At 52.0% G+C, this 23,735-nt stretch overlaps 1 protein-coding gene and 1 long non-coding RNA gene across 6 annotated transcripts in view; both read left to right on the top strand.

Moving 5' to 3' along the window:
• Positions 1-9,213, top strand: part of PFKFB3 (6-phosphofructo-2-kinase/fructose-2,6-biphosphatase 3) — a 73,856-nt gene extending 64,643 nt beyond the window's left edge. For 2 of the 4 annotated variants that reach the window (XM_044228437.1, XM_044228434.1), the window contains exons 14-17: positions 1,083-1,256; positions 2,605-2,627; positions 4,999-5,051; positions 6,493-9,213. In XM_044228437.1, the coding sequence (XP_044084372.1) occupies positions 1,083-1,256; positions 2,605-2,627; positions 4,999-5,041 (240 nt within the window). In that variant the 3' untranslated portion in view covers positions 5,042-5,051; positions 6,493-9,213. The remainder of the gene's footprint in view (positions 1-1,082; positions 1,257-2,604; positions 2,628-4,998; positions 5,052-6,492) is intronic. The other 2 variants (XM_044228436.1, XM_044228435.1) reach the window with 2 other exon arrangements.
• A 3,261-nt stretch (positions 9,214-12,474) lies between these two features.
• The window catches only part of LOC122891994, a 57,923-nt gene continuing 46,662 nt past the window's right edge, over positions 12,475-23,735 (top strand). For both annotated transcript variants that reach the window (XR_006381346.1, XR_006381347.1), the window contains exons 1-2: positions 12,475-12,585; positions 20,238-20,300. This is a non-coding gene — a long non-coding RNA (uncharacterized LOC122891994). The remainder of the gene's footprint in view (positions 12,586-20,237; positions 20,301-23,735) is intronic.

Here is a 23,735-nt window from a genome sequence, read left to right as displayed (position 1 = left end):
CCACGACACTTCGCCGGGTGACCCTTTCTCTGCCACGGAGTGTGATGTTCCTGTCCGTGCAGGATGCCCACCTCCCTGTTCCCAAGGAGCTCGGCCAGAATATTTTGGCATGAAAATCCCACCTTCCAGCAGCCATTGCCTGGCTGGTGGCCTGAAGGGGAAGGAGGATGGGTGGCCAGCCACGGCCCTGTGACGGCCCCCACTTCTGAACCTGGGCGGTGGGGGGAGAAGCAGCCTCCCAGCCGGACTCAGCCGGCGGCGCTGGTCCGCAGCTGGGCTCTGGTGCTTCCCGAGCCCTTCATGGTGCGGAACGGAGCTGTGTCGTGAGGGAGACGGGCCTCCGCTCAGGCCCCTCTGCAGGCTGCAGAGTCTCGGGGCCTTGGGACAAAAGTCCTCATTCCCGTTGCATTGTCACTTGATCTGAAGGCTGGCGTTTGGCTCTGGCTTTGCTGTTTCTGCCCACCTCTGATTTTCTGCCTCTTCGGTCTCCTGGTGGGGGTTGAAGCTTGCATTTCTTGTCCTCAGCCAGGGTGTAGTAATGGGGAGCAGGAGAGCACCCCGTCTGCCACGTGCACCTTGGCTCGCAGTCAGCAGGGGGAGACCAGCTCCGACCCTCCCCCCACACCCCCTCCTTTTGTCCCCTCCATGGGGACCCGAGCCTCACACTCAGGCCTCCGCTTCCCCTTCTCCGCTCTCTTGAAGGCTGGCAGCAAGTTCTTTGCTCAGGTCTCGTTATCGGCCCGAGTGACTGCGCTGAGCTGTCCGGCCTGCGCCGGCCTTGTGAATGTCACGTGCTCCGAGGGGGGCATCTCGGAATGTTTTGGCCGAAAGGGGCTCAGCACACCCTCCCTCCTTCTTGCCATTTGGGAGCCACAGGACCAAATCGCGACCCTGTGGTCCCAGAGCGAGGGACCATGGTCAGTGTGGAATCCGTAAAATCCAGAAGCAGAGAAACGTGTTTTGTTCGGTTTGGGGGGTTTTTGTTTGTTTGGTTGGTTTTTTTGGTTTTCTGGTTTTTGGCTCATTTACCTCCCCACCCCTTGTAACTGTCGCCTTCTCTCTTTTGTCTTTGTCTCGCTTAGGACGCAAAGAAGGGACCTAACCCGCTCATGAGACGCAATAGTGTCACCCCACTAGCCAGCCCTGAGCCCACCAAAAAGCCTCGCATCAACAGCTTTGAGGAGCATGTGGCTTCTACCTCCGCTGCCCTGCCCAGCTGCCTGCCCCCGGAGGTGCCCTCCCAGCTGCCCGGACAAGTGCGTTGACCCCTTCCCTTTCTCACAGCCAGGGTGGGGCGGGAGGAGAGCCCCCCTGGGCCGTGGCGGCCTCAGACCAGGCCTGCGGGTGGGGGAGGGGGACAACACGCGGACACCCGCCGCCCACAAGGTGCGTGGCACCCTGGGGTCCTTCCTCGCCGACCACGGCTGCGCACGCGTGCCTCCTTTCTGAGGAGCCGTTCTTCACGGGGCAGAGCTGGGCACAGTAGAAGAAATGGCCAAGTGTCTGTGTCCCGCACACATTTCTGAATCCTTTTTTCCTCAGAATGGAAGGCGCAGGCCTAGTTCGGGAGTGTCCTTCAGCTCTGGGTCACGGCCCACACGTGGCCCGAGGACGCCTTTTCAGTCCTAGGCCGATAGTCGAGGAGCTTCCTTACATGCCCCCTCTTGGGCTCCGTTGTAGAGAAGCACGTTCTTCTCCAGAGCCGGGGTAGAGCCTGGGCGGCCACACGCGCGGGGTGGCCCGGGGAGGGCCACCTTCTCACACAACACGGGTGTCACGGGGTACCAGGTCGTAAAGACACCCGAAAGCAAAAACCCAGCCAGCTTTCACTTGTTGGCTTTGCTGGGAAAAGGCAAAGCTGACAGAGGTTGGCTCTTGGGCATTAAGATTGGTTTTCAGAAGAGCAGTCTTGTTCTGTGGCAGCCAGGACTCTGCCAATACGGGAGACCTGGCAGTGCCCCCGGCGTGGATTTGAGGGCCGCCTCGAGGTCGCCGCCAAAGAGTCGCAGGCTGAGGCTCCTTGAAACCTCGTGGTGTCTGCCCTCGGCGCCGCGCGGCGGGGTGGGGAGTGCCGGGCCGCCTCAGGCAGGCCACCGAACCTCTTCAGGCCTCAGTTTTCCCATCTGTGGAATGGGGAAAAGAGCACGTACTGCAGAAGGCGGTTCAGACGGGGTCCTCCGTGCTGATCCTCTCGCACGCTGGTGTCCGTCTCTGCGCCCGCCTGTAAGACGTTACCAGGTCTTTTTATGAAAACTGAGAACTGAAGTGGTTTCTGGGTGACGTTCGGTTTTGGTGTGAATTGTGGGGTCACGATTGGAAGTCAGGAGGCCGCTGCCACACGTACTTGGGGGGGACTGGCCCAGGCCGGTGTTGGGTGGCACCTGGGGCCGTGCTGCAGGGTCACAGGGGACTCCCCCGACTTTGACAGGACAGTCCTTCGAGATTCAGAATCCTCGGAGTCTGGCAGCCGTCGCGCGGGGCCCAGCAGGAGGGTCCGCACGGGTTCAACCCAGCAGAGAACGTCCTGGTTTCAGATGACTCGGGGCCTCTACGCTGTCCCTCTACTGACCTCTCTCTCTCTCTCTCCACTTTTTCTCTCTGCAGCCTTTGCTAGGGAAGGCCTGTTTGTAAGTATTTTTCTCTGGATAATTTTGCTACTCACACCTCTTTGTCCTTGCTTGCCAGTTTGGCCTCCTGCCTGATAAAATGTGCAGGACTATGGCAGTGTTTGCCCTCTGTGACAGAGAAAAATGGCCTTGGGGGAGGCGGAGGGGGATTCATGAGTTTTTAGAAAGAGAGGCAAGAAGCCGCCGGGCCCAGCTCTCTCCAGGGCGTCCTGCTGCCGCCATCGGCCACAGCCAGATTCCTGTGTGTCCCTCGGGCTCCTGGTTACTGTTGGTGCTTGCAGTGGTCCCGGCTTGACAGAAATCTGCTTTTTTCTGATTTGGGCACCGGGCTAGATCTTATGCCTGATGCGTCGTCTTTTAAGTCTTGTACCTGCCCTAGGAGAGGCCTTTCATGTTGAAAGGAAAAGTAACCCAGAGCCTCGTCTGCAAAACAGAGGACAGACTCTGGTGGGGGGGACTGTGGTGCGCCTGCAACCCCGTAGGCTCTCCCTTCTGTCCGAGCAGAGACCCGCTCCTCTGGGCGCCCCAGGACCCTGGCACTCTGGAGGTCGGTTTGGGAACCATTGCCTGGTTGTGCTGTACCAGCATCTGCTTAGCCTGAAGGGTCATGGCTGGAAGTGGGTGCACCACTCAACTCAGACCCATTGGTTTCCCCTGTCCTTCGCCGGAATTCTCCCGGAACCGGCTAGGTGTCCACTGGACCAAGCAGCTGCTAGAGAATTCAGAGTCTCCACTGCTGCAGTGGTCCCCGCCACAGAAGGAGCCGAGGCCTTCTGTCTTGGAGTTCCATTAACAGGCGCCATGATCTGTCCCCTTCCCAGCCCTTCAGGTCCCACTCCTGCCCATCCTCCCTTTTGCTGGTTGGGTCACCGGAGTCGTGGGAGCAGGAATGGAACTGGCTGAGGAGCTCGGCCTGCAAGCTTGGAAGTGTGGCTCGTTCTTGGACAATAGGTGTTTAACATCGTGCTTAGATTAGGTCACCCCAACGGCGGCGAAATCTGTTTTGCGATCCTTTATGGCTCATGGAAAGCGGGCCTGCTTGCCTGTGTTCCATGTCTTTGGGCCTTAAAATAACTCCAGGAGGTCCATAGGGTAGTTTCATCCCTTTTTACCAGATGAACAAGGCCGTCCAGCTGGTCGGTAGCAGAGCTGGGACATGAATGGGTCGTCTCCCTCTCCCGAAGGCTGACCGCCTTCTCCCTGCTGGCTTATGGGAACACTCAGGTTCTGTTCACCTACCCCTGGCCCGGGCACCTGACGTTTGAGGCCCCTGGGGCACTGCTCAGAGCTGCTTGGATGTCCTTTTCAGTTTAGAAGGCTCTCCCCTGCAGCAGCCCTCTGCAGCTAGGGTGTTTCCTTACTGGGGGGAGTTCTGTCTTAAAGATGATCTGTCCCCTGTCTGGTACCTCCCGGCAGCCAGGCACTGTAACCGAGGTCTTCTAGAGCAGGCGTTCTGCTGAAACTGGCCTTCGGATCTGGAGCCTTCTGCTTCTGCATCCCGTGCATGTCTTGCTCCTTTTGAGCCGTGGCCTGGTGTGACCAGGGAAGAAACCTTCCTGCTGCCGGGTGCCCCTCGGACGCATCCCCCCACCTCCTAAGGTGAAACTTGCCCGTCTCATAGTGCCTTCGGCTGGAATCCCTCCAGTTCAGCAAAAGCATGTCCTCTGCACCCGTCCACTTGCATTCCACTCTGGGGTCCCCATGTCCGGCCCTGCCTGGGAGCGTGAGCCCACGTCCGAGGTGGCAGGTAAACACTTCTCAGTGCTCAAGTCCAGCCGAGCCTGGTCTGGGTCTTAGTTTTACCACCCTCCATCTTTGGAATTCTGGGCAGCTCTGGCACTTCTACTTCCTCATCTGTAACGTGGATGCAGGAACGGTATGTGGTGTTTCGGACATGAGAATACGGATGTGGCGCTTAGCAGGGTGGCCGGCAGTGCCCTGTCCGTGCCCGGCCGGACACCAGCCGTTACCGCGGCAGAGACGGTGCCCCGGGCTCCGCTGGGATGCCCGAGGCACTGCGTTTGTGCTCCTTCTGCATTTGGACACCCCCCCTCCCGCCCCCGCTCCTTCTGCACAGGCCAGGGGGTTTCTTACGAGCAGCAGGAGCAGCGAGAGACGGGGGGCTGGGGACAACCCCTGGGAGCCCCCGGGAGGTGGCCCGAGGACACCGGCCGCCGTAGTTTCCTGGTGAAACCGGCCCGCCAGCCTGGTCAGGTGCCGCACCTGCCGTCCTCCCCCTCGGGCGGCAGGACCTCACGCGACCTTGATTTTTAACTTGCAAGTGCACACGCGACAAAGGAGTTGCTACTAAAGATGTTTTGTTCTGTTCTTTCCCGACATGTGCTTCCCTTCCCCTCACTATGCTTGAAAGACGAACTGTTTGTCACATTTTCTCAAAGTTTTCTCCTTACTAACCTTGGCAAGGTAAATGGCTCGGTGCATGCCCCTCTCTGTCCCCTCCACCTCTCCCTGGGTCATGGCATCTCAGCCTGTCGGGGCGTCTGTCTGTGTGAGGCCTGGCCATTGTCAAGTCTGTGACTCATGCACCCCATGCCCGAGAACTCGTGTTGTTTCAAAGCAGCACCATTGTCTCAAGGTCCTCCCTCTCTCTCTCTCTCTCTCTCTCTCTCTTTCTCCCTCATTTCCCTCCATATGGCCTGAGCCAGGGCACCATGCGTGAGTGATGTGACGTGCCCCGTGCCTGCACGCCCCAGTGTCCTTGTTGCATCTGTCCTCATTCGCGGGCGCTCGGAGCCGTGGGCCTGAGAGGTCTGAGGGCCGGGGGGAGCCAGCTGCCGCGGGGGCCTGGGCAGCTCCTGGAGCTCCCTCCCATCAGTGGCAGGCTGCAAGGCTTAGAGGTCCTCCTAGGGAGACCCCCACCCAACAGACACCACCTCCTGAACCCGCGACAGGAGGCGGAGGAGGCCTGGGCTGAGCCCTCGCTCTTCTCCAGGCGTCCCCACCGCAGGCCCTTGGTTCTGCCCGGGAGCCCGGGGCGGAGGGGGCTGCCAGGCCCCTGCACCCCGTGTGCCTGGGTTCCGCTCTCCCCTTCACTCCACCCCCCTCCCCCCCGCAGACGGTCTCAGCAGAGATAGGATGGGAGAGAACACTTTGAAAAACCCGTGTTCCCTTTCTTGGCGGGGTGGGTGAAGGTTGGGCCATGCAGTGGTGGCCGCCATCTGTCCCCAGCTGGCCGAAAACTCTTCTTAAGGGGATTTGATCCTGGTCAGCTTTGTAGAGGTGGGACTTCCAGCAAGGATTGCTTTTGTTAGAACAGGAAGAGAGCTCGGTGGCAATGCCTGGCTTGCTTGGGTGGGTCCTCCCCGTGCCCTCCCGGCAGCCAGCGGCACCCATGATCTGGCTGCCGAGCCCATGCTCCTAGATAGAATCTGGCGTCCAAGGGCCGGAGTGCACGATCTCCTTGGGGGAAGAGCCTCCTGCCTCACTGGAGGGCTCCCGGCGCATCTCCTGCCTGGCTGCAGAGCGGCTGGAGTTCCCTGGGGGCAGGCGGTTTCAAGGCTCTCAGTGAGCAGGAGGGCTCCTGGCGCTCGGTGGCTGTTGCCCGGGGCTCCCACCCACGAGGGCTGCCTCTTCTTCCCCGCCTCCTAGAGGCAGATGTCAGGCCTCTGCCCCAGGGGCCCTCGCCTGGGCCCTTCTCCGGGTGATGCTGGGCGTGACTTCACTGTGGTCCTGGAGCCCACCTGGGCTTTCTTCCACCTGTCTGGCGACAGTGCTCTTCCGGGTTGTGCTCTGTGTGTGACGGAGGGGGTCATCTCAGCTGCATGGCTTTAGTCTTTGGCTTTCGAAGCCTCGTGGACAAGAAGTAATGATCCCTCTTCCTCGCCCTCTCTTCTCCTGGAAACAGAACGTGAAAGGCGCCCAGAGCGGCATCGACGCGAGGACACACTGAGGCCGACCCGGCGGCTCCATCCAGTTCCATTCCCGCAGCTTACGTAGTGCTTTTGCCGTCTGCCCGCGGCCGGGATCCCAAGGACTTCTGGAGTGGGGTGGGTGGTACGGAAGAGGGGCCTGCTGGTCGGAGAGAACTGGGCCCCCGACCGTGGCGGGGCCGCCGAGACCCCACGAGGCCTCTCCCGCGTGCGTGCGTGGGGTCTGCGCCGTGGCTGCCCTCATCGCACGCCATCCCTGGTCCCGCGGACCCGCCACCTGGCCGGGGAAGGACGTTGAGCCACGGAAGAGGAACTGGGAGAAGGCCCCAAGGAGGTCGGCCTTCATGCTGTTTGGTTTCGTTTCGTTTCTGTGATCCTGACCTGGTATGTTCCCAGCGCGGGGAGAAGACGCTCGGCTCCAGAATCCTAAAATTAAAAGGGGGGCCTCGATCCCAGTTGCTGAAGAAGAAAGGGATGGTGAGAACGTTCACAAGGCTCTTCTGTGCATCGTGGCCCGGACCCTCGCTGCCTCGTGGAGGGAGGATTCAGGCCGCGCCCGGGCTGGGCCGGAGGCAGAGACAGAAGGCTCTGGGCCGGACCCGTGTGTCCGATGGGCCGGTCACCCTGCCGCGGGCCACACCTTCCCTCCTGGGTCCGCATTCTGCTTCTGGAGATGCTCAAGGACAGTCTGGCTGCGTCAGCAACAGGAACGATGGCACCGGGAGAGCCTCAGGGCCTCGCCTGCCCAGGCCGCTCTGCCGTCTCGGCGCTCCTGCCTGCACCCGAGGCACGGGCGAGACGGCTCTCCGGGACCTGCTTGCTTGGGCACTTTTTTAGCTGGCAGGAGGCGGACAGGAAAGTTCCACCTTTTCTTCCGGAACTTCCATGTTTGGGGTTCGTGCCCTTGGGTGTCGGAGCTCGGAAAGCACGTGGGGAAGGGCGTGTGCATGAGACGGGGAGCTCAGAGGCACCCCAGTCAACCAGCCGGGCAGCAGGTGGTTCGGATCCATGCCCGACTGACCCGGAGGCAGAGCAGAGATGAGGAAGGGTCTGGTCTCCTTCCGTCAGGATGTTCGCTGTCACCCTGTGCTTCCCGGGTAGGTCTGGTGGCCCAGCCGGGACACCCCCACACACACCTGCAGCTGCTTCCTCCAAGAGACTCTCTGGGCTCCGGGCAGGCCTGAGCTCCTCCTGCCTGTCTTCGTGGAGCGTCTGCTATACACCCGGCCCGGGGCTGGACTGCTTGGGTTTCCGAAGAAGGGCGCGTCCTCGCTTGCCTTCATGGCTCCTGTGGCCTTTTTGGGGGCGGTTCAGAGCAGGCTGTGGGACCTGTGGTCTTGAATACCTGTAGCTTCTGCCTCCTGGTGTCTCCTTGCTGTCCCCGTGGACTGGGGATGTCAGGGCGTCCAGAGGCCCCAGAAGAAACGATGTTGAGACTCTGTGGTAGAATTTGTCCAAATGACCCTTTGAAGAATCTCCAAAAGCTGGTGCCAAAGGTCACTTCCCTGGCCCACCCTCTGCTTTCAAGCTTGACAGTCTTTCCCCTTTGAGCTGACGAGAGAGGTACTGGGGGTCAGGTCGGTTGGGGGTGGGGGGGCTGCGACATCCAGAGCGGGGGTCAGACAGCGCATGTTTCTCTGCTTGCGGTTCAGTGGGGCACTGGGACGTGCTGCTGATCCCGTGCAATCAAGTTCACAGATTTCACACCGAAACTTTCAGATCTCCCCCTTCTTCCCCAGTCGGGCACTTTGCCCGAGATGATGTCTGACGTCTGTGTTCCTGTGTGACCGAAGATGGGTTATTGTCCCTTTCTTGCCACCTTGAGTCTCGGTAGATGGCAAGAGTGTGCGCCCAAGCGTGTGCTGGTAGGTGGGTCGTTTTTTTAGACAGAAAGAAGGGCCTGCGGCGCACAGCTTTCTAGAGTCCCTCTTTCTGGCCTCCCTGTCACACTGGCCACCAGAGCCGACTCTGAGTTTTGACCCTTCCCACCAGTCCCCTGGGGCTGTGTGCGGGTGCCCTCCCCAGCCTCCACTGCCGAGGTCCTTAGCTACGGAAGCGAGCATCCCGAACATTCGTTCGTGCAGGCCCGATGGGGCCAGAGGACGTCCGCCCAGATGAGGAGAGAGACCCCAGAGAGAGCGCAGTGCTTCCCGGCGGAAAGCCGCTCTCTGACTCGAGGCGCTGGACAGAGGGCGTGTTTGATCTGTGGTCATGGGGGGCTCTGGCTGCTCTGACTATCGCCTCTCACCCCCTACCCCCCCGAAAAATATCTGGGACCAATTTTGTTAACTTGGCATCATTGTTTTGGGGTGGGCTCACCTCCCTGTCCTTATTCTGTCCTGAGACCGCGGGTGAAGCTCGTCCTCCATGGGGAGAAGAGAAACAACCACACCAATGATGTTTTCGTTTGTAATACTTGAAATTTATTTTTTTATTATTTTGATAGCAGATGTGCTATTTATTTATTTAATATGTATAAGGGAGCCTGAACAGAGAAAGCTGTATAGATCGGGTCTCGTTGTGCATGGGTTGGTTTGGGGGCCTTTTACGTGTGACTCACGACTCCTCTGTGTTCTGTCCACTGTCGGAATTAATGACCTGGGGTGAGGCTGTGCCAGCTTTCAAACGGGGGACGCTTTTCAGAAATTTGTATATTTTGCAGTTGCCAGAACAATAAAACACCTGGTTGAAATTCACTGATGAGGTGCCGCTGATCCTTTTCTTGGGGGGAGCCGGCGGGGGAGGGCAGAGAAGAGTCTTCAGTCAACCCCTGTGGTCCGTACACCGAGTGGCCTCCGCCGGGCTCTTGTCATCGTCCTTTATTTTTTAATTTATTTTTTAAATTTATTTTTTTAAGATTTTATTTATTTATTTCAGAGAGAGCATGAGAGGGGAGAGGGTCAGAGGGAGAAACAGCCTCCCCGCTGAGCAGGGAGCCCGATGTGGGACTCGATCCCGGGACTCCAGGATCACGACCTGAGCCGAAGGCGGTCACTTGACCCACTGAGCCACCCAGGCGCCCAACGTCATCGTCCTTCAGAGCGGACGTGTGGGCACCCGCTGCCGACGCTGATCCACGGCGATAGGGATGTGCCTCCAGCACACGCAACGCCCCGCGTTCGTAGCCCCCGGCCGCACAGCCCCTTGCGCAGACGCGCGCTCCCCCACACGAGCCTGGCCGCTGGGGACCGTCCCGGGCAGAATTCCAGGAAGCCAGTGGGTTCGCGTCTGGGCTCCTTTCATGTCCCTGACCTCCCCCCACCAACCCCCTTGTTGCCCCTTTCCAGTTTCTATGGCGGGGGGCGAGCTGCTCGGGCCACCGTGGCGTGCCTGAGGCCGGCTGTTGGACGTCCGCGCCGTCCTCTGCACAGACGAGGACCCTCCTCTTGGGGCAGGGCTGGGGGCCGCGTGCGGCCGAAGGCAGCCCCGAGCGTGTCCTTCAGGCGGCGGCTGGGTGACCCACGGTGCCCTCACGGGGTGTGACGCTCCTTCCGTGGCCCCCACGGTTACGCTCCAGAAATAGGCCTGGCTCCCAAATTAGTCTTCCTGCCTCCCTCCCACTTTCCTGGCCCTGCTGTGAGGAGACGAGGAGGCAGCAGCCCGGCACCTCCGTGTTGAAGTGACGTCCGAGGCGATCTGTCCCCGGCACGGCGGGGCAGAGCGTCGGGGTGACGGGCCTCGCCTGGTGCCCGGAGCGCGAACGTCCACTGTGGGCCGGGCCTGACCCACACGTGATACTGACAAAAGGTCAGTGCCATGACCTTTTGGGCACGTCCGTGGTATGTCTGTGTGCGACCTTGGGCCAGGGCTATAATGACTGCATAAATATGGGCGAAGTGGTGAATGGGTAGGTGGGGCGGGGGGCGGAGAAAGGGGCAGAAAGCTGCAGGAAGGTGAACGCCAGAGGAAACGGATCCATTCCCGAGGTCCGAAATAGGAGCCAGACTCGCTGTGGCTCTTTGTACCGGGAAGACCACACTAGGAATTCCCCGGTAGCACATGAAGCCATTAGGCCATCACTCACCGCCGCGGTAGTAAAGATTTAGTTAACCGTCTTTGGGGTCCTCCTCGGGGTGCCCCACGGGGTGAGCCTGTTGCCCGTTTTACGGACGCAGAATTTTAGACTCAATGACAGTAACTTTGCCTTTGCCTTGACAAGCAGATTTTGGTGATTCAAATCCAGGTAGCTGGGACTCTAAAGTGTGTGGCTTTAACTGGGGGTGAATGTGGTCTCCCCACAGTAACGTCAGTTAGCAGGGGAGCAGGTGAGGGGTCCGCTCAGCGTTACGCCCGTGGGGCTGGGAAGCGTGGGCTGTCCCTTCCGTCACGCTCCCTGTGGCGCTCAGCAGGTGCTCAGGTGGTCAGGGTCTTTAGGGAGGTCGGCAGCAGCCCAGCAGGAGTACAGGGGAGTCCTGGCCCGGATTTTGGAAATCCCCAGGTAATATCCAAAACCTATCTGGGCAGGAGTTCCAAGAATTTTCCCGGCACTTCCAAGAAGCAGCAGGTGGCACTGTGCCGTCGAAGGTGGGAGGCCAGGAGGGCTGGGGAGCGGGCAAGTGGGGCCTTAGGAGGGGTTTGCATCTGAGTAAACAGAGCTGTGGGACTCTCTCTTGCTGGGGCTGAGTGGTGGGGACCTGCCGCCGGGAGCCGCCAGCCGGTCTGACACGCGAGGCACACTTTGCTCATGACTCATTGAACGTTTTTCTCACCAGCATTGTTGGGAATATTTTAATTTGGAATTATTTACTAAGCAGAACTGGGAAAAATAGCCCACTGTTTGAAAAGAGGCAGTTAATTAGACTGTAGCATTGCGCCATCCATTTGACCGAAGTGTTAACAAATATCAGACTGTTGAAAAGGAGAAGAAAATATTGGGTGGACGAAAATCAAACTTAAAAGCAGTAGAAGAAACCACAAAGGAAGTAATGAGTTTCCACAACATAAATACTTTACCTTCCAAGTCATTAACAACCATTGTGAGGAAAACGAAAGCAACATGCTGAGAAACTTTGCCACAGATCTGACCCCCACCCCTGCAGTTATCCTAGCAGACGGATTGGAAACACGTCCAGAGCCATACGAAAAACACAGAGACTCTTCTAGATTCCCAGAGGCTTTTACTTCCCCTCTACCACACACCGCTGCCGTCTTTTTTTTTTTTAAGATTTTATTTATTTATTTGACAGACAGAGATCACAAGCAGGCAGACAGACAGGCAGAGAGAGAGAGGGAGAGGGAAGCAGGCTCCCGGCTCCGCAGAGAGCCCGAGGCGGGGCTCGACCCCAGGACCCTGAGATCATGACCCGAGCCGAAGGCAGTGGCTTAACCCACGGAGCCACCCAGGTGCCCCTTGCTGTCCTCTTTTAAGCTAAACATGGAGCAACCGAAGACTGGCGGGGCGGGTTCTGAAGGTTGTCTTACTAACTTCCTCTCAAGCTCTCATTTTCCCACACAGCGTGAGTGGCTTTAGATCAAGATTTTCTTGGCAGGTGAGCAGGTCTTCACAAGGCACCGATGGTTCAGGTAATCTTTATAAAGGCACTGGCTTCAACCTGTAGGTTCTGACGTACTCCTAAGACCATATACTAAAAGAGAACCCCCGTCAAGACAACAGAAGCACACCAAAGTGTGGGACTTCTGCTACTTAGGACTAAAGAGGGTTGCTTGCACACTCCGGACAGAAGTCTGGCGATCTTCCATGGCTCGCATGCCGATCGCGGAAGCCTCCTGTCTGTCGTGTGCAGGGATCATCAGCCCCGTAAGATTCAGCGCACAGGGGGAAGTGCAGATTGGGGTGGGCTGGGTGGGGGGGACTGTAAGAAAGAAACTAACGGTGGTGGGGGGGGTGGGCTCAGTGGAGAGGCGTCCCCATATACAACATGCTTCACGACATTGCATTACCAGGGGCTCCTCGATGCTGTGGGCGGGTGGGGGGTGCGGGGGAGCGGTCCCTTTTCAGTTCTTTGAGGCCTTAACTAAGCTGCAGGCACCGGAGCGACTCTACCTCCCACCCGTTGGATAAACTGAACAAAGGATACCTCACCTGGATAATCTGGTGACTACCTTTGGTGAGTAACGAGGCAGAGGGGACACTTAGGGCCTGGCTGCGACTCAGTTCATTTCCAAGTCCTGGCTGCGTGAGGCGAGGGGAGGCAGGTCCCCCGGTGGGATGAACTGACCAGGCAACCCCAGGCTTTGGAGACAGATGGCCTTGGGGCCATCTCCGTCCCACCGCGTTCCAGATGTGTGTGGCCTTGGACAGGTAATTTAACTTGTTTCCCACTCATAAAGTAGAGAAGTTCATGCTGCATTTTTTATTATAAGATTCACCGTAGATTTTTTAAACTTTAAATGCGAAGTAGAACAAACCATATGCACACCCAACACAAGACAAAATTCAATTTTTGGATGTGTTAAATGTAGACAAAATTTCTCCTTAGAAGTGAAGAAATGCCATAATTACTTTTCCGGCTTTTTGTGAGGATCAAATCGTATAAATGAAGACGGACCTTGACTGATCCCAGCACAGAGTAAACTCTAGAGTGGTAGCTTTCAATCTAATACTTCCGATGCAAAGTAGATATTGTTATTCCCACTTTACGGATGTGGAACTAAGGCCAGGAGAACTCTATGGTCCCTCTTGGTTTTGCCCAGGCACAACCCGGGGTAAACCTGGGTCCGTCAGAATGCCAGGTCACGCAGCCTAAGAACCACACAGCTGACCAGGCCCTGCCAGATGAATCACCAACCACAGGTCTGGGACTGAGTCTCATGTTAATCAGCAAGCAGGCTTTTGTGTCCTGGGGCTGTGGAAAGGTCTGTCGGCATCCAAATGAAGGGCCCATTTTCTTCAAAGGGCTGTGATTCAGGATGCTTGCAGAGCCTTGAAGACGGGAGGTTCAGTGTCCCAGGTTCTGCCTTTTCCCTGTCCCACCTCTTCCAAACAAGGCCTATAGACGAGCATCTTTGGGGATACTCTGTTCCTGGGTGTCCATGAGGACTTTCCCAGGGGTACACCTGCTGAGATAGTTTTAGGGGAAGAGGGTTCCGGATCCTCAACTTCTATATTCGGTCTTTGTAAAACAGCCTGAGAAGTTTGCTGACCTTCGCAATTGCAGCCTGTTTCTCTGCTTCGAGAACAGAAGGCAAACCCTTTACCCCATCCCCAAAACAGTTCCTACAGTGCATTGCCCCAGGGTAGAAACACCTCCAGGGCACCCAGCAGAGGGAAGCCTCCTTTAATGATTAACGTGGCACTGTGAGCCCCCAGGGATTTCTTTTCTGCCCTGGCTCTCTATTGAAGGTTGAGCTCGGCTACAACTGGAATGTTCAGAATTGAGGACTAGCAAAGTACTATAAGTTAGAGTAGCCAATCCCCAACTTTCTGATCTCAGACTCCTTCACACTCCTAAAGAGCCCTTGTTTGTATGGGTCACTTCTACCCATATATAGTATATTTGAAAGGAAAACCATGAAATTTTTAAAAAGTACATGTATTTAATAATTTATTTTAAAATAAACTCATTACAGGTGATAAATAATGTATTCTGCAAAACAACTGAGTTTCAAAATAGAACATATATGGTGAGAAAAATGGCATTTATAGTTTTCATAACAATCCTTGAAGGAAAATCCTCGTATCTGGTTTGGTGCTGCATCTGTTGTGACACTTTTATTGCTTGTGTTGAAGGATATAATGACGCTCTAGCCTCACACAGATATATAGATGGAAATGGCAGAGTATATCAATACCCTTTTCAGAAAAGCATGAGTATTCTTCTTTGATCCTATACCCAAAGTGGACACATGGTAGTTTTTTAAAGTTTTCTTGGGGCATTAGATCGGATATGGACCAGTGAACTTTTCATACCTTGTTACGTTAAAATTCATTTGATTGACCTTGCTCTTTGAATTGATTTTTCATCCACTCATGATTATGTAACATTCAATATAGGTCATTTGGGAAATATTGGTTTACTGAGTTATGGAGATATAAATGTTGACACGTTTCAAAATGTATTATTAAAAAATCACATTGATTAATAGCCCTCTGATCCCGTCAGAAAATCCGTAAAGCATTGAAAAACCATCAGTCTTGAAATGATAGATGTGTTTTCTACAGTTCTAATTTTTATTTGAAAACTTGAAATTTCTAACAAATACTGTCCATCATTTTCCATAGTGAGAGCTCACTGCATTTTCAGAGATTCTCAGTATGGTTTTTATAATTTAAACTACTTTTTAATTTCTTGAGGAATCTCCACACTGTTTTCTAAAGAGGCTGCACCAACTTGCATTCCCAGTGTGAGAAGGTTCCCCTTTCTCCACATCCTCTCCAACACACGTTGTTTCCTGTCTTGTTAATTTTGGCCATTCTAACTGGTGTAAGGTGATATCTCAGTGTGGTTTTGATTTGAATCTCCCTGAGGGCTAGTGATGATGAACATTTTTTATGTGTCTGTTAGCCGTTTGCATGCCTTCATTGGAGAAGTGTCTGTTCTTGTCTCCTGCCTTATTCTCTCTTTCTAATTCACTTTGCATCTCTTCACACGGAGTGGGGGACAAGCTGTGACATACATTGTTATTCGTCATTTTATAACTGCAGGGCCTGGGAGTTAAAGTGCTGGCTCTTTCTTTCCTCTGCTCATCAGGGGACAGTGTGACCTCAGCTCAGCTGTTTGGGCCTCTCTGGGCCTCAGAGACCACACACAGAGTGTGACGTGACACTAGATCCCTTACTGGGACTAACAAAGCACCAGACACAGGGAGACGAAGCACATTTAATGACCACCAAACTCTGTTCTCCAGGGTATCAGGCCCACCAGAGGCCCCCGGAGGACGGGTTTGGTCAAAGGGGAAGGGAATTTCTAGAGACACTATGGTCTCCTTGGAGCAACCTGCTTGCTACTCAGTTTCAGAAAGACACACTCCCCGGGAAAAGCTGCCCTCAACGGGCAGTCTGGGTCAGTTGGACCCAAAATGCACGCTAGCCCCAGTCAAGAATCTGGGCTTTCTTACACAAGAATGACAAGCAGATTATATGTGGACAAGTAATTCTTAGTCTTTTAAATCCACAGCTCACAAGGGATTAGGAATGAGAAGCTGCAAAGGGCAGTTAAGGACAAAGGCAGGCTACACTACTGTCTGGGGCCCCGGCTCCCCAGGGTGGCACTAATCGGAAGCGCCAAGAGCAGGGTTAAATCGGGTTCATTCGTCTGTTCATTCATTCATTCATTCATTAACTCTGTCAGAATTCATGGAGTTCCTGTTACGGTCCAACACTGTGCTACGTGCAAGGAGGAACTTCTATAGGAGATGCAGGAGAAAGAATTAGTTCTTATCAGAGAGAAGGGTAAACATGTTGTAATATGAGCTTTTCTCGTCTTAGAAGCTTAGATTCCCTGAGGGCTCCTGGGCCTCTCGGTCAACTCCACCACTTAACAGATGTAGAAACGGAGGTCCGCAGGGCGGTGGTCGTTTCCGGCATGGTAGCAGCTGGGACCAAACCAGCTTGCCCCCCCCCACCCCCGATCTAGGTCTTTTTTTCAGTGAGAGTCACCTCCCCAGAAAGAGAGAGAAAACAGTGCCACGGGAGGGGTCAGAGCTCCGTGGGGCTTTCAGGGAAGAGCTCTCAGCTGCTGCTGCTGCTGAGAAGACAGTTTCCTTCCCCTCCTGAAGGCTGACTCCTCTGGTTCTTCTCGAAGATTCTCCTCGAGATCCTGCAGCCTCCTGCCTCCCGCCGTCAGCCCTGGCATTCTCCTTGGGTGCTTCGTGGGGCTGGCTGTCCACCCTGCCAGACCCAAGCTCCCGAGTCTCCAGCTGAAAGGGTGGATTTGCCACAGGACTTGCACCACGGAGCTTGGCCAGTATTTCCCAAAGAAAGGACTGAAGGGGTTTACGCTCGGATTAAAACCACAGAACAAAACCCTTTAATCTCGGAGCAGACAATCACTTAAAAGAACAGCAATGAGCCTTTCTCAGGGGCTCTAGAAGGCTGGAGAAAAATACGTCTGTTCTGCAAAGCTGGGTGTCAAAAAGACCTCGTGAGATGGGAGCCCAGTGGCTGGTGAGGTTACCTTGCTATGAATCTGAAATTCGAGAAGTCCCAAACAAGGGAACAGAGAGGTCCGAGGCTGTTATATGGATAAACCAGAGGCAACCTGCTTGTGTTCATTCGCTGGAAGTTGAAACAAGAAGTCTGAATAGCCATCGTCGTGCCCCGCGGGGCTGGCAGCGGGTCTTACTCCCCATATAAGGTCATGGAGGGACCAGTGTTTCTGAGGGGCAGAAACGTCCAGTTCGGTCTCGGAGGGAGAAACCATGGTCCGCTCCTTAAAAAAGAGGCAACGTTTCTTTGACTTTGGGGGCCAAACCGTGCTCTAAAATGGAAGGCTTTCCATCTTAGACAGCCTGATTTAATTGCTGAACAAAGCTCTCTTCTTTGTGGGGAAGAAGGAATAGGACTCCAACAATTAGCCCTCTCAAAATGTAGGTCTATAAAAACAACGGGGAGGAAATAGGCAATGACATCCATCCGCCCACTGCTCTGGGCTAGTCCAGGCGAAGGCAAAACAAAGGAAAACACATTGAGTCGGTTCAAGAGTTCAGCTCTCCATTCGGAGAAAAAGCCATCTCTCTTCCTGGCCAGTCCAGTGCTCTGTCCCCATTCCGCTGCTGTGATGTTTTCTCTTCGAAACCTTTCCTAATTGAACCTTTCTAGGGGTATCTCATATCTCATATCTTATATCTCTTCCATGGTCGATCTGGGTGCCCAGATAGTTCTGGGAATCACTAGAAGCAAGATCTTGATTTTCTTACCAGAAAATATAGAAAATAAATGGTCCCAAAGAACAAACAGAAGTCCTCTTTGAATGTCTGCTATGAGCTAGATGTATAATCTTAGAACATTGCCCTCAATCTTCTCCACCGCTCTATGAACTAGTTCTATGTTCTTTTCTCCATTTTATATTGTTAAAAACAAGACAGAAGACTCCAAATGGAGTCACTTGTGCTAAGCCCATGTCACCAAACCAAGACTTAACTTAGAAACAGTTGGGACTCTCCCAGAAATGGGATCTTAACTTAGTCAGTCATCTGCCTGATGGACCCCTGCCATCTTCTGAGGAAAGTGACCTAGCAATAAACAACATGGTTTTTTGCCTAGTTTAACCTTCTTGTTCCCACTCCCTTCTGCTTGTAAAAGTCATTTTTCACAGCAACTTGGAGTTCCGGTCTGTTTTCTAGATCGGACACTGTTCTATTTGAGTGGAGTTTTGTTCAAACTCTCCCCAAAATTATAATAGACCTTAGTTTATCTTTTAAAAACCTACATGAAAAAGGTTTGGCCCAAAGGTTGAATCATTCGAGAGGTTGAATAATTTGCCCTAGAAGGTGCAGACTGTCATACCAGGTAACCACGGTTACCAGGTGGCCATAAAGCTAATGTCCTTGTTGTTTTGCTGGCTCCGACTTGGTTAGAGAAATGTCAGGGAGTTTGCAGAAAGAGGAGAAGCCCTGTGGGAACAGTCTTGTGAGATGAGAGAATGGACCTTTTCTTTCATTTCTGTTCATGTGATTTCCCTGGAAATGTAGCCACTTCCATTTTCCTGGGCCAGGGGTGTAAGGTATGAATTTTTTTGGCTTGGAAATGCCATTTTCTTCCTTTTATTTGAGGTGTTATATTTGTAATATTTTTTAAAAAATGGATTTTTGTTCCTGGTGTTGAATTCCGAGACCATGACTCTTGGGAGTGTGTTTAATCAGTCACCTCAAGAACTTTTATTGAGGGGCGCCTGGGTGGCTCAGTGGGTTAAGCCGCTGCCTTCGGCTCAGGTCATGATCTCAGGGTCCTGGGATCTAGCCCCGCATCGGGCTCTCTGCTCAGCAGGGAGCCTGCTTCCTCCTCTCTCTCTCTCTGCCTGCCTCTCTGCCTACTTGTGATTTCTCTCTGTCAAATAAATAAATAAAATCTTAAAAAAAAAAAAAGAACTTTTATTGAATCCCTACTACATGTAAAGCTCTGTATTTATTTATTTATTTACTGCTTTAACAGTTTTTAAAAATTTGAGTATCATTCACCCATTGTTATCTTAGTTTCAGGTGTACAGTATAAAGATTCAACAATTCTGCACATTCCTCGGTGCTCGTCAAGTGCTCGCCGTTAATCCCCTTCATCTGTTTCACCCATCCCCCCACCCACCTCCCTTCTGGCAGCCCCCAGTTTGTCCTCCAGTCTTTTTCGTTTGTGTCTTCATCTTTCTTTATGCGTTTTTTTTGCGAAGGAAATCATACGGTGTTTGTCTTTCTCTGAGTGACTCCACTTAGCAGTATATACTCTCTAGCTCCATCCATGTTGTTGCAAAGGCAAGAGTTCATTCTTTTTTATGGCGGAGTCATATTCTCTTGGGCATATATACCGTGTGTTTTTCATCCCTTCAGCTACTGATGGGCACTTGGGCTGTTTCCACATCTTGGCTGTTGTAAATAACACTGCCATAAACACAGAAGTGCCTATCTTTTCGATCTAGTGTTTTCATTTTCCTTGGGTAAATAGCCAGTAGCAGAATTATGGGATCATAGGATAATTCTATTTTTAATTTTTTGAGGAACCACAGTGGCTGCACCAATGTGCCTTCCCACCAACAGTGCATGAAGGTTTCTTTTCCTCCACATCCTTGCCAACACTTGTTACTTCAGATTTTTCAATTTCATTCTGATTCGGTTTTGGAAGGTTATATGTTTGTAGGAATTTATCCATTTCTTCTAGGTTGTCTAATTCCTTGGCATATAATTTAATAAATGTGTATACTAATTTATATATAATATAGAATTATAATCCTTTGTATTGCTGTGGTGTTGGTACTAATTTCTCCTTTGTTTCTGATTTTATTTATTTGGGTCCTTTTTTTTTTTTTTTTTAATGAGTCTGGCTGACAGAATTCTATTGCTTTTTTCAAAGAATGAGTGCCTGGTTTCATTGATCTCTTCTGTTGCTTGTTTGTTTGAAATCTCTATTTCATTTATCTCTGCTCTAATTTTTATTATTGCCTTTTCCTGCTGGCTTTAGGTAAGGCACTATGTTGAATGGGAGAGATACAAAGATGATCTGTACATCACCTGAGCCCTCAGTAGCGTGAAGGAGATAAAATAGTCGAACACATTAGAGCCTGACCTAAACCACAGGGGATCATATGAGCAGTTGACTAAGCCTGTGCTGCTTAATTTTGGCAGTACACCAGCATCACCATGTGAACTTTACCAAGGGCTGAGGTCTGGGCCTTACCCACAGAGGTTTGGTTGTAATTGGTCTGGATGCCCCCTTTCCCCCGCCTCCCCATGGTGGTTCTTTCAAGTTTCCTAGGTGATTCTAACACGCAGCCAAGGTTGAGAACCATTGAGCTAAACCAAACTATCTTTTCCAACTCTCAGAGTGCACGCATCTAAACTGATGTGAAGAAACCTTGGATGAAACCACCAAATTAAATATCTCCTCTCAGTGACTCTACACAGGGATTTTTCATCGCTTTCCATCAGTCCACGGCAGACCCAGCCAACCACCCACCCGTCCCCATCTCCTCCCTCTGCGTTCACAGGGAGGAGACGTTTGCCCCCTCTACAGTCTAGTTGGTAGACTACTTTGAATCCCAAGCTCCCAACAGCTTTTTCACAAATATGCGTTTGTGAGTTTATTCAGTTTTCTTTTCCTTTTCCTCTCTTCCAGGTGCTGGGGCGGGTGATCGTGATGGTGTCTTCCACATTGCCCTAGGAAGTGGAGTTCTCTTAGGTACTGGGAGGCCCTGTAAAGGGAGGCATGCAAAGTGCCGTATGGGAAGGTTCATCTGGGGGCAAAGGCAGGATGAGTTAAATTTAGGAGAGCCAGGATATGGGCAGGACGGAGGATGTTGTAAGAACGGGACGGAAGTTGATGAATGAGAGAGGTGTCATGAGAGAAGAAGCTTCCAGTTGTAGGGGCAGATTCAAATTCATGTGTAACTCCAATGCCTGAACTCTTTAGTCTCTATCCTTTGCGTAATCGGCCACAGGAAGCTGCTGTCCCCGCTGACTGGCAAATATAGAAATAATGCTGTTTGGCCTCAGCTCTTATTCGGGGGTATTTGTGAACATACTTTTGGCTCTTGGGATTCCTACATTGGGCTTTGTTATATCTGAGAAGGAATGAGTATGAATGAATGAAAGTATTTATCTGAGAAAGAATGATATAGTTCAGAAAACTTGTGCCAAAACGCATGGTATAATTGGTAACAGATACCCAGGATATGCTCTATAAAAGTTTCCTTGGTGACTTTTTTGGTATTGTTTGTGATTAACAGTAGTGTCTGCTTTCTGATTGGTAATTGGATAAGTAAGCATGTAAAACTTTGATTTTAAAAAGTTTGTCCTTCCAATTCAGTGATTCAGTTCCTAGGAATCTGTCTAGATTTATGTCTAGACATAAATGCAGTCAAAGATTTATTTATAAGTTATTTATAATATGGAAAATTTAGAAATGATTGAAATGCCTTACATTAAGGAATGATATAGACAATATACATATACGTAAAATCATGTGCATATGACCGTAAGAATACCTGAAACAACTAAGTGGCCATCAGTATGGAGTTGACTGCAGAACTATGATATGGTCACAAAATGGAAAGCAGCAACAATTAAAAATAATGAGATAAACATACATGTTCAGATTCGAAAAGATCTCTAATACATATTATTGTATTGTATGGTGTCATTTATGTCCTATATATGCTATTAATATATATTATATTCTAATACATAGAAAAAAACCTTATACATATAGAACGATATGCATCAAACTGTTAATTCAGGTAAGTTAGTTTTGGAGATAAAGTGGGTGGAGATGATAAAGCAGGACCTTTGTGTTTTACTCTAGAAACTTCTATATTTGGATCTCTTACAAGGAGAACGATTACTTCCATTACATATACAATTAAGAATAGTAAAGTCTTGGGGTGCCTGGGTGGCTCAGTCTGCTTTCGGCTCAGCTGATGATCTTGGAGTCCTGGGACTGAGTCCTGAATCGGGCTCCCTGCTCAGTGGGGAGTCTGCTTCTCCCTCTCCTTCTGCCCCTCCCCCTGCTCATGCTCTCTCTCTATTGCCTGCTCTCTCAAATAAATAAAACAAATTCTTAAAAATCTTAGATTTTCTACCTATGTATCTCCTCTTGGAGCTTGGCTGCTTATTGTAAGATAAAAAACAAGTTACCTTCTAGAAATCTAAAGTGTTTTCATAAAATTAAACGAATTGGGTAATTGGCTTGAGGTGAGGGGGCTACCTGGGGAGGTTGCACACAGGTGTGTTGGATGTGCTATCCGTGGGGCGCAGGATGTGGTCCCCTGATGCAGACAGATTTGCTCCAGGGGAGGGAGACAGGACGTCGTCACCAAATAGGCAGCGGTGGGGTGTGTTTGGTGACGTGAGTTGTTAGCTCAGCAAGGGCACTCCCGGGCTTTGTTCCTCCATTCTTCTACCTGGGTCGCTGGTGTAGAGAAGAGAAAGCAAAGCTGGGGCTGTAGCCTGGTGGGGGGGGGGGGGCTGGTACGGGAGGGCAGGGAGAGCCGCCGGTGCTCCGCCAAGACCAGGGAAGGAGCAAAATCTCAGGGCAGCTTTTCGTGAAAAGTAGCAAGTCTCACTTGGGACCAAAAATAGTTGGTCTCGTAATGCATGTACTTTCCTCTTTATCCCCTTCTAATGATAAACTCAAGCTGATCATCCACAGTGTGCTCCTTCCCATGCAGGAGTAGCAGAATGAAATTCCTGCAGGGACCCTGGCTCATGGCTCCAGCCCGTGGCTGGTGGGCCGTGCGTAGACAGCGGGAGGTGACACTCACGCCAGCAGCCTGGGGACCACACTGGTCTTACACTGTGTCTGCCCCTCTCTGGTTCTCCGATGACACCTGGCTGAGAGAGCCCACGTTCACCTGGGACAGAGATGAGCCTCAGAGACAGGGTTTCCTGGTTCTGTGGCCAGTTGGCACGTTCTCAGATCAGAATTAGTTGTGCAAAAAGCAAGTGTGTTTTTTGTGCAGACCAATCAGACATGGTTGTTTTCTCTTAACCTGGCATTTTTGCCATTAGTTTTCTTGAGTCCCATTAACAGCGTCATGGGAGAGGATTTCCATCTATTTGCATTTCTGACCCCCATTAAATGAAATAAAATTTAATCAACCTCTTTTTTTAAAAAAATCAATGAATTTCAATGCAAAAATGCAGGATCTATGTTTTTCTTTCAACAGGTGTCTCTCCTTACGATAGTGCAAACTTGAGAGAAATAAAGACTAATTTTTTGGTGTTGCTTTGGTTAGTGTGCAGAGCTCTGCGAGGTCGGACAAACAGTGGGGAGGCTTTGCTGGAGGCCAGAGCTAGCTGGATGTGTGGATTTCATGGGGGTGAAGACCCCATTTTGAACGACATCTCTCTGGCTGGCAGCACCCTAGGTTCTTGCCCAGAAGGGCAGCTTGGGCCGGCGTGATGCTGAAGCCGTGGAAAAGGACGTGCTGGTGCTTCCCCTTCAGGACCTTCAGCTTAGCTAAGTGTGAAAAAAAAAAAAAGGGACACCAGCATTTAATAATAATAATAATGATGATGATGATAATACCAGTAATAGTAATCATAATAAAAAGAAAGTGTTGGCAGGTGGTCAGAGGGGCCTTGCCAGTCAGCTACCTTCTTGCTTGTGTTCCTGGTATTTCTAATAACATTAACAATGTATTCTAGCCCTTTCTTGTGTTCCTGGTGTTTCTAATAACATTAACAATGTACTGTAGCCGACAGAGCTGCAGGCCAGGAGCTAGGAGAGAAAGTAGGCAGCAACCTCTGATTTGCCGCTTAATGGTCGGCTTTGGGTAAACTACTCAAACTCTGAAAACTTATATTCCGCACCCCATGCCTGCACAGTCTGATGGCGGGGGTTCCCTTCCACCACTGAGATTTTAGGGTCTGTGCCCTCCGCACTTACTTTGTCTTTTGCTCTGAGCATCGGGCCCGAGAGGATTTTCTGAAGATTTCATTCTCCCCTTCTTGGATGGTTTGGCCCAGCATCCAGCCCAACCAGAGGAAGGAATTGCCTGGGACTAATTGAGGATATTTTTCCCCCCCAGGACAGGAAGAGGTGGGTCAGTAGGAGACTGGGAGGTGAAGGTGACTCAGCCTGTTTTAAGTTGGTCATCCCTGATGGAAAAAAAAA

This window comes from Neovison vison, chromosome 12 (assembly GCF_020171115.1).
Source record: "Neovison vison isolate M4711 chromosome 12, ASM_NN_V1, whole genome shotgun sequence".
Taxonomy (NCBI): Eukaryota; Metazoa; Chordata; class Mammalia; order Carnivora; family Mustelidae; genus Neogale; species Neogale vison.
The sequence above is the reverse complement of the archived record's forward strand: the minus strand, read 5'-3'. Positions and strand labels throughout refer to the sequence as shown.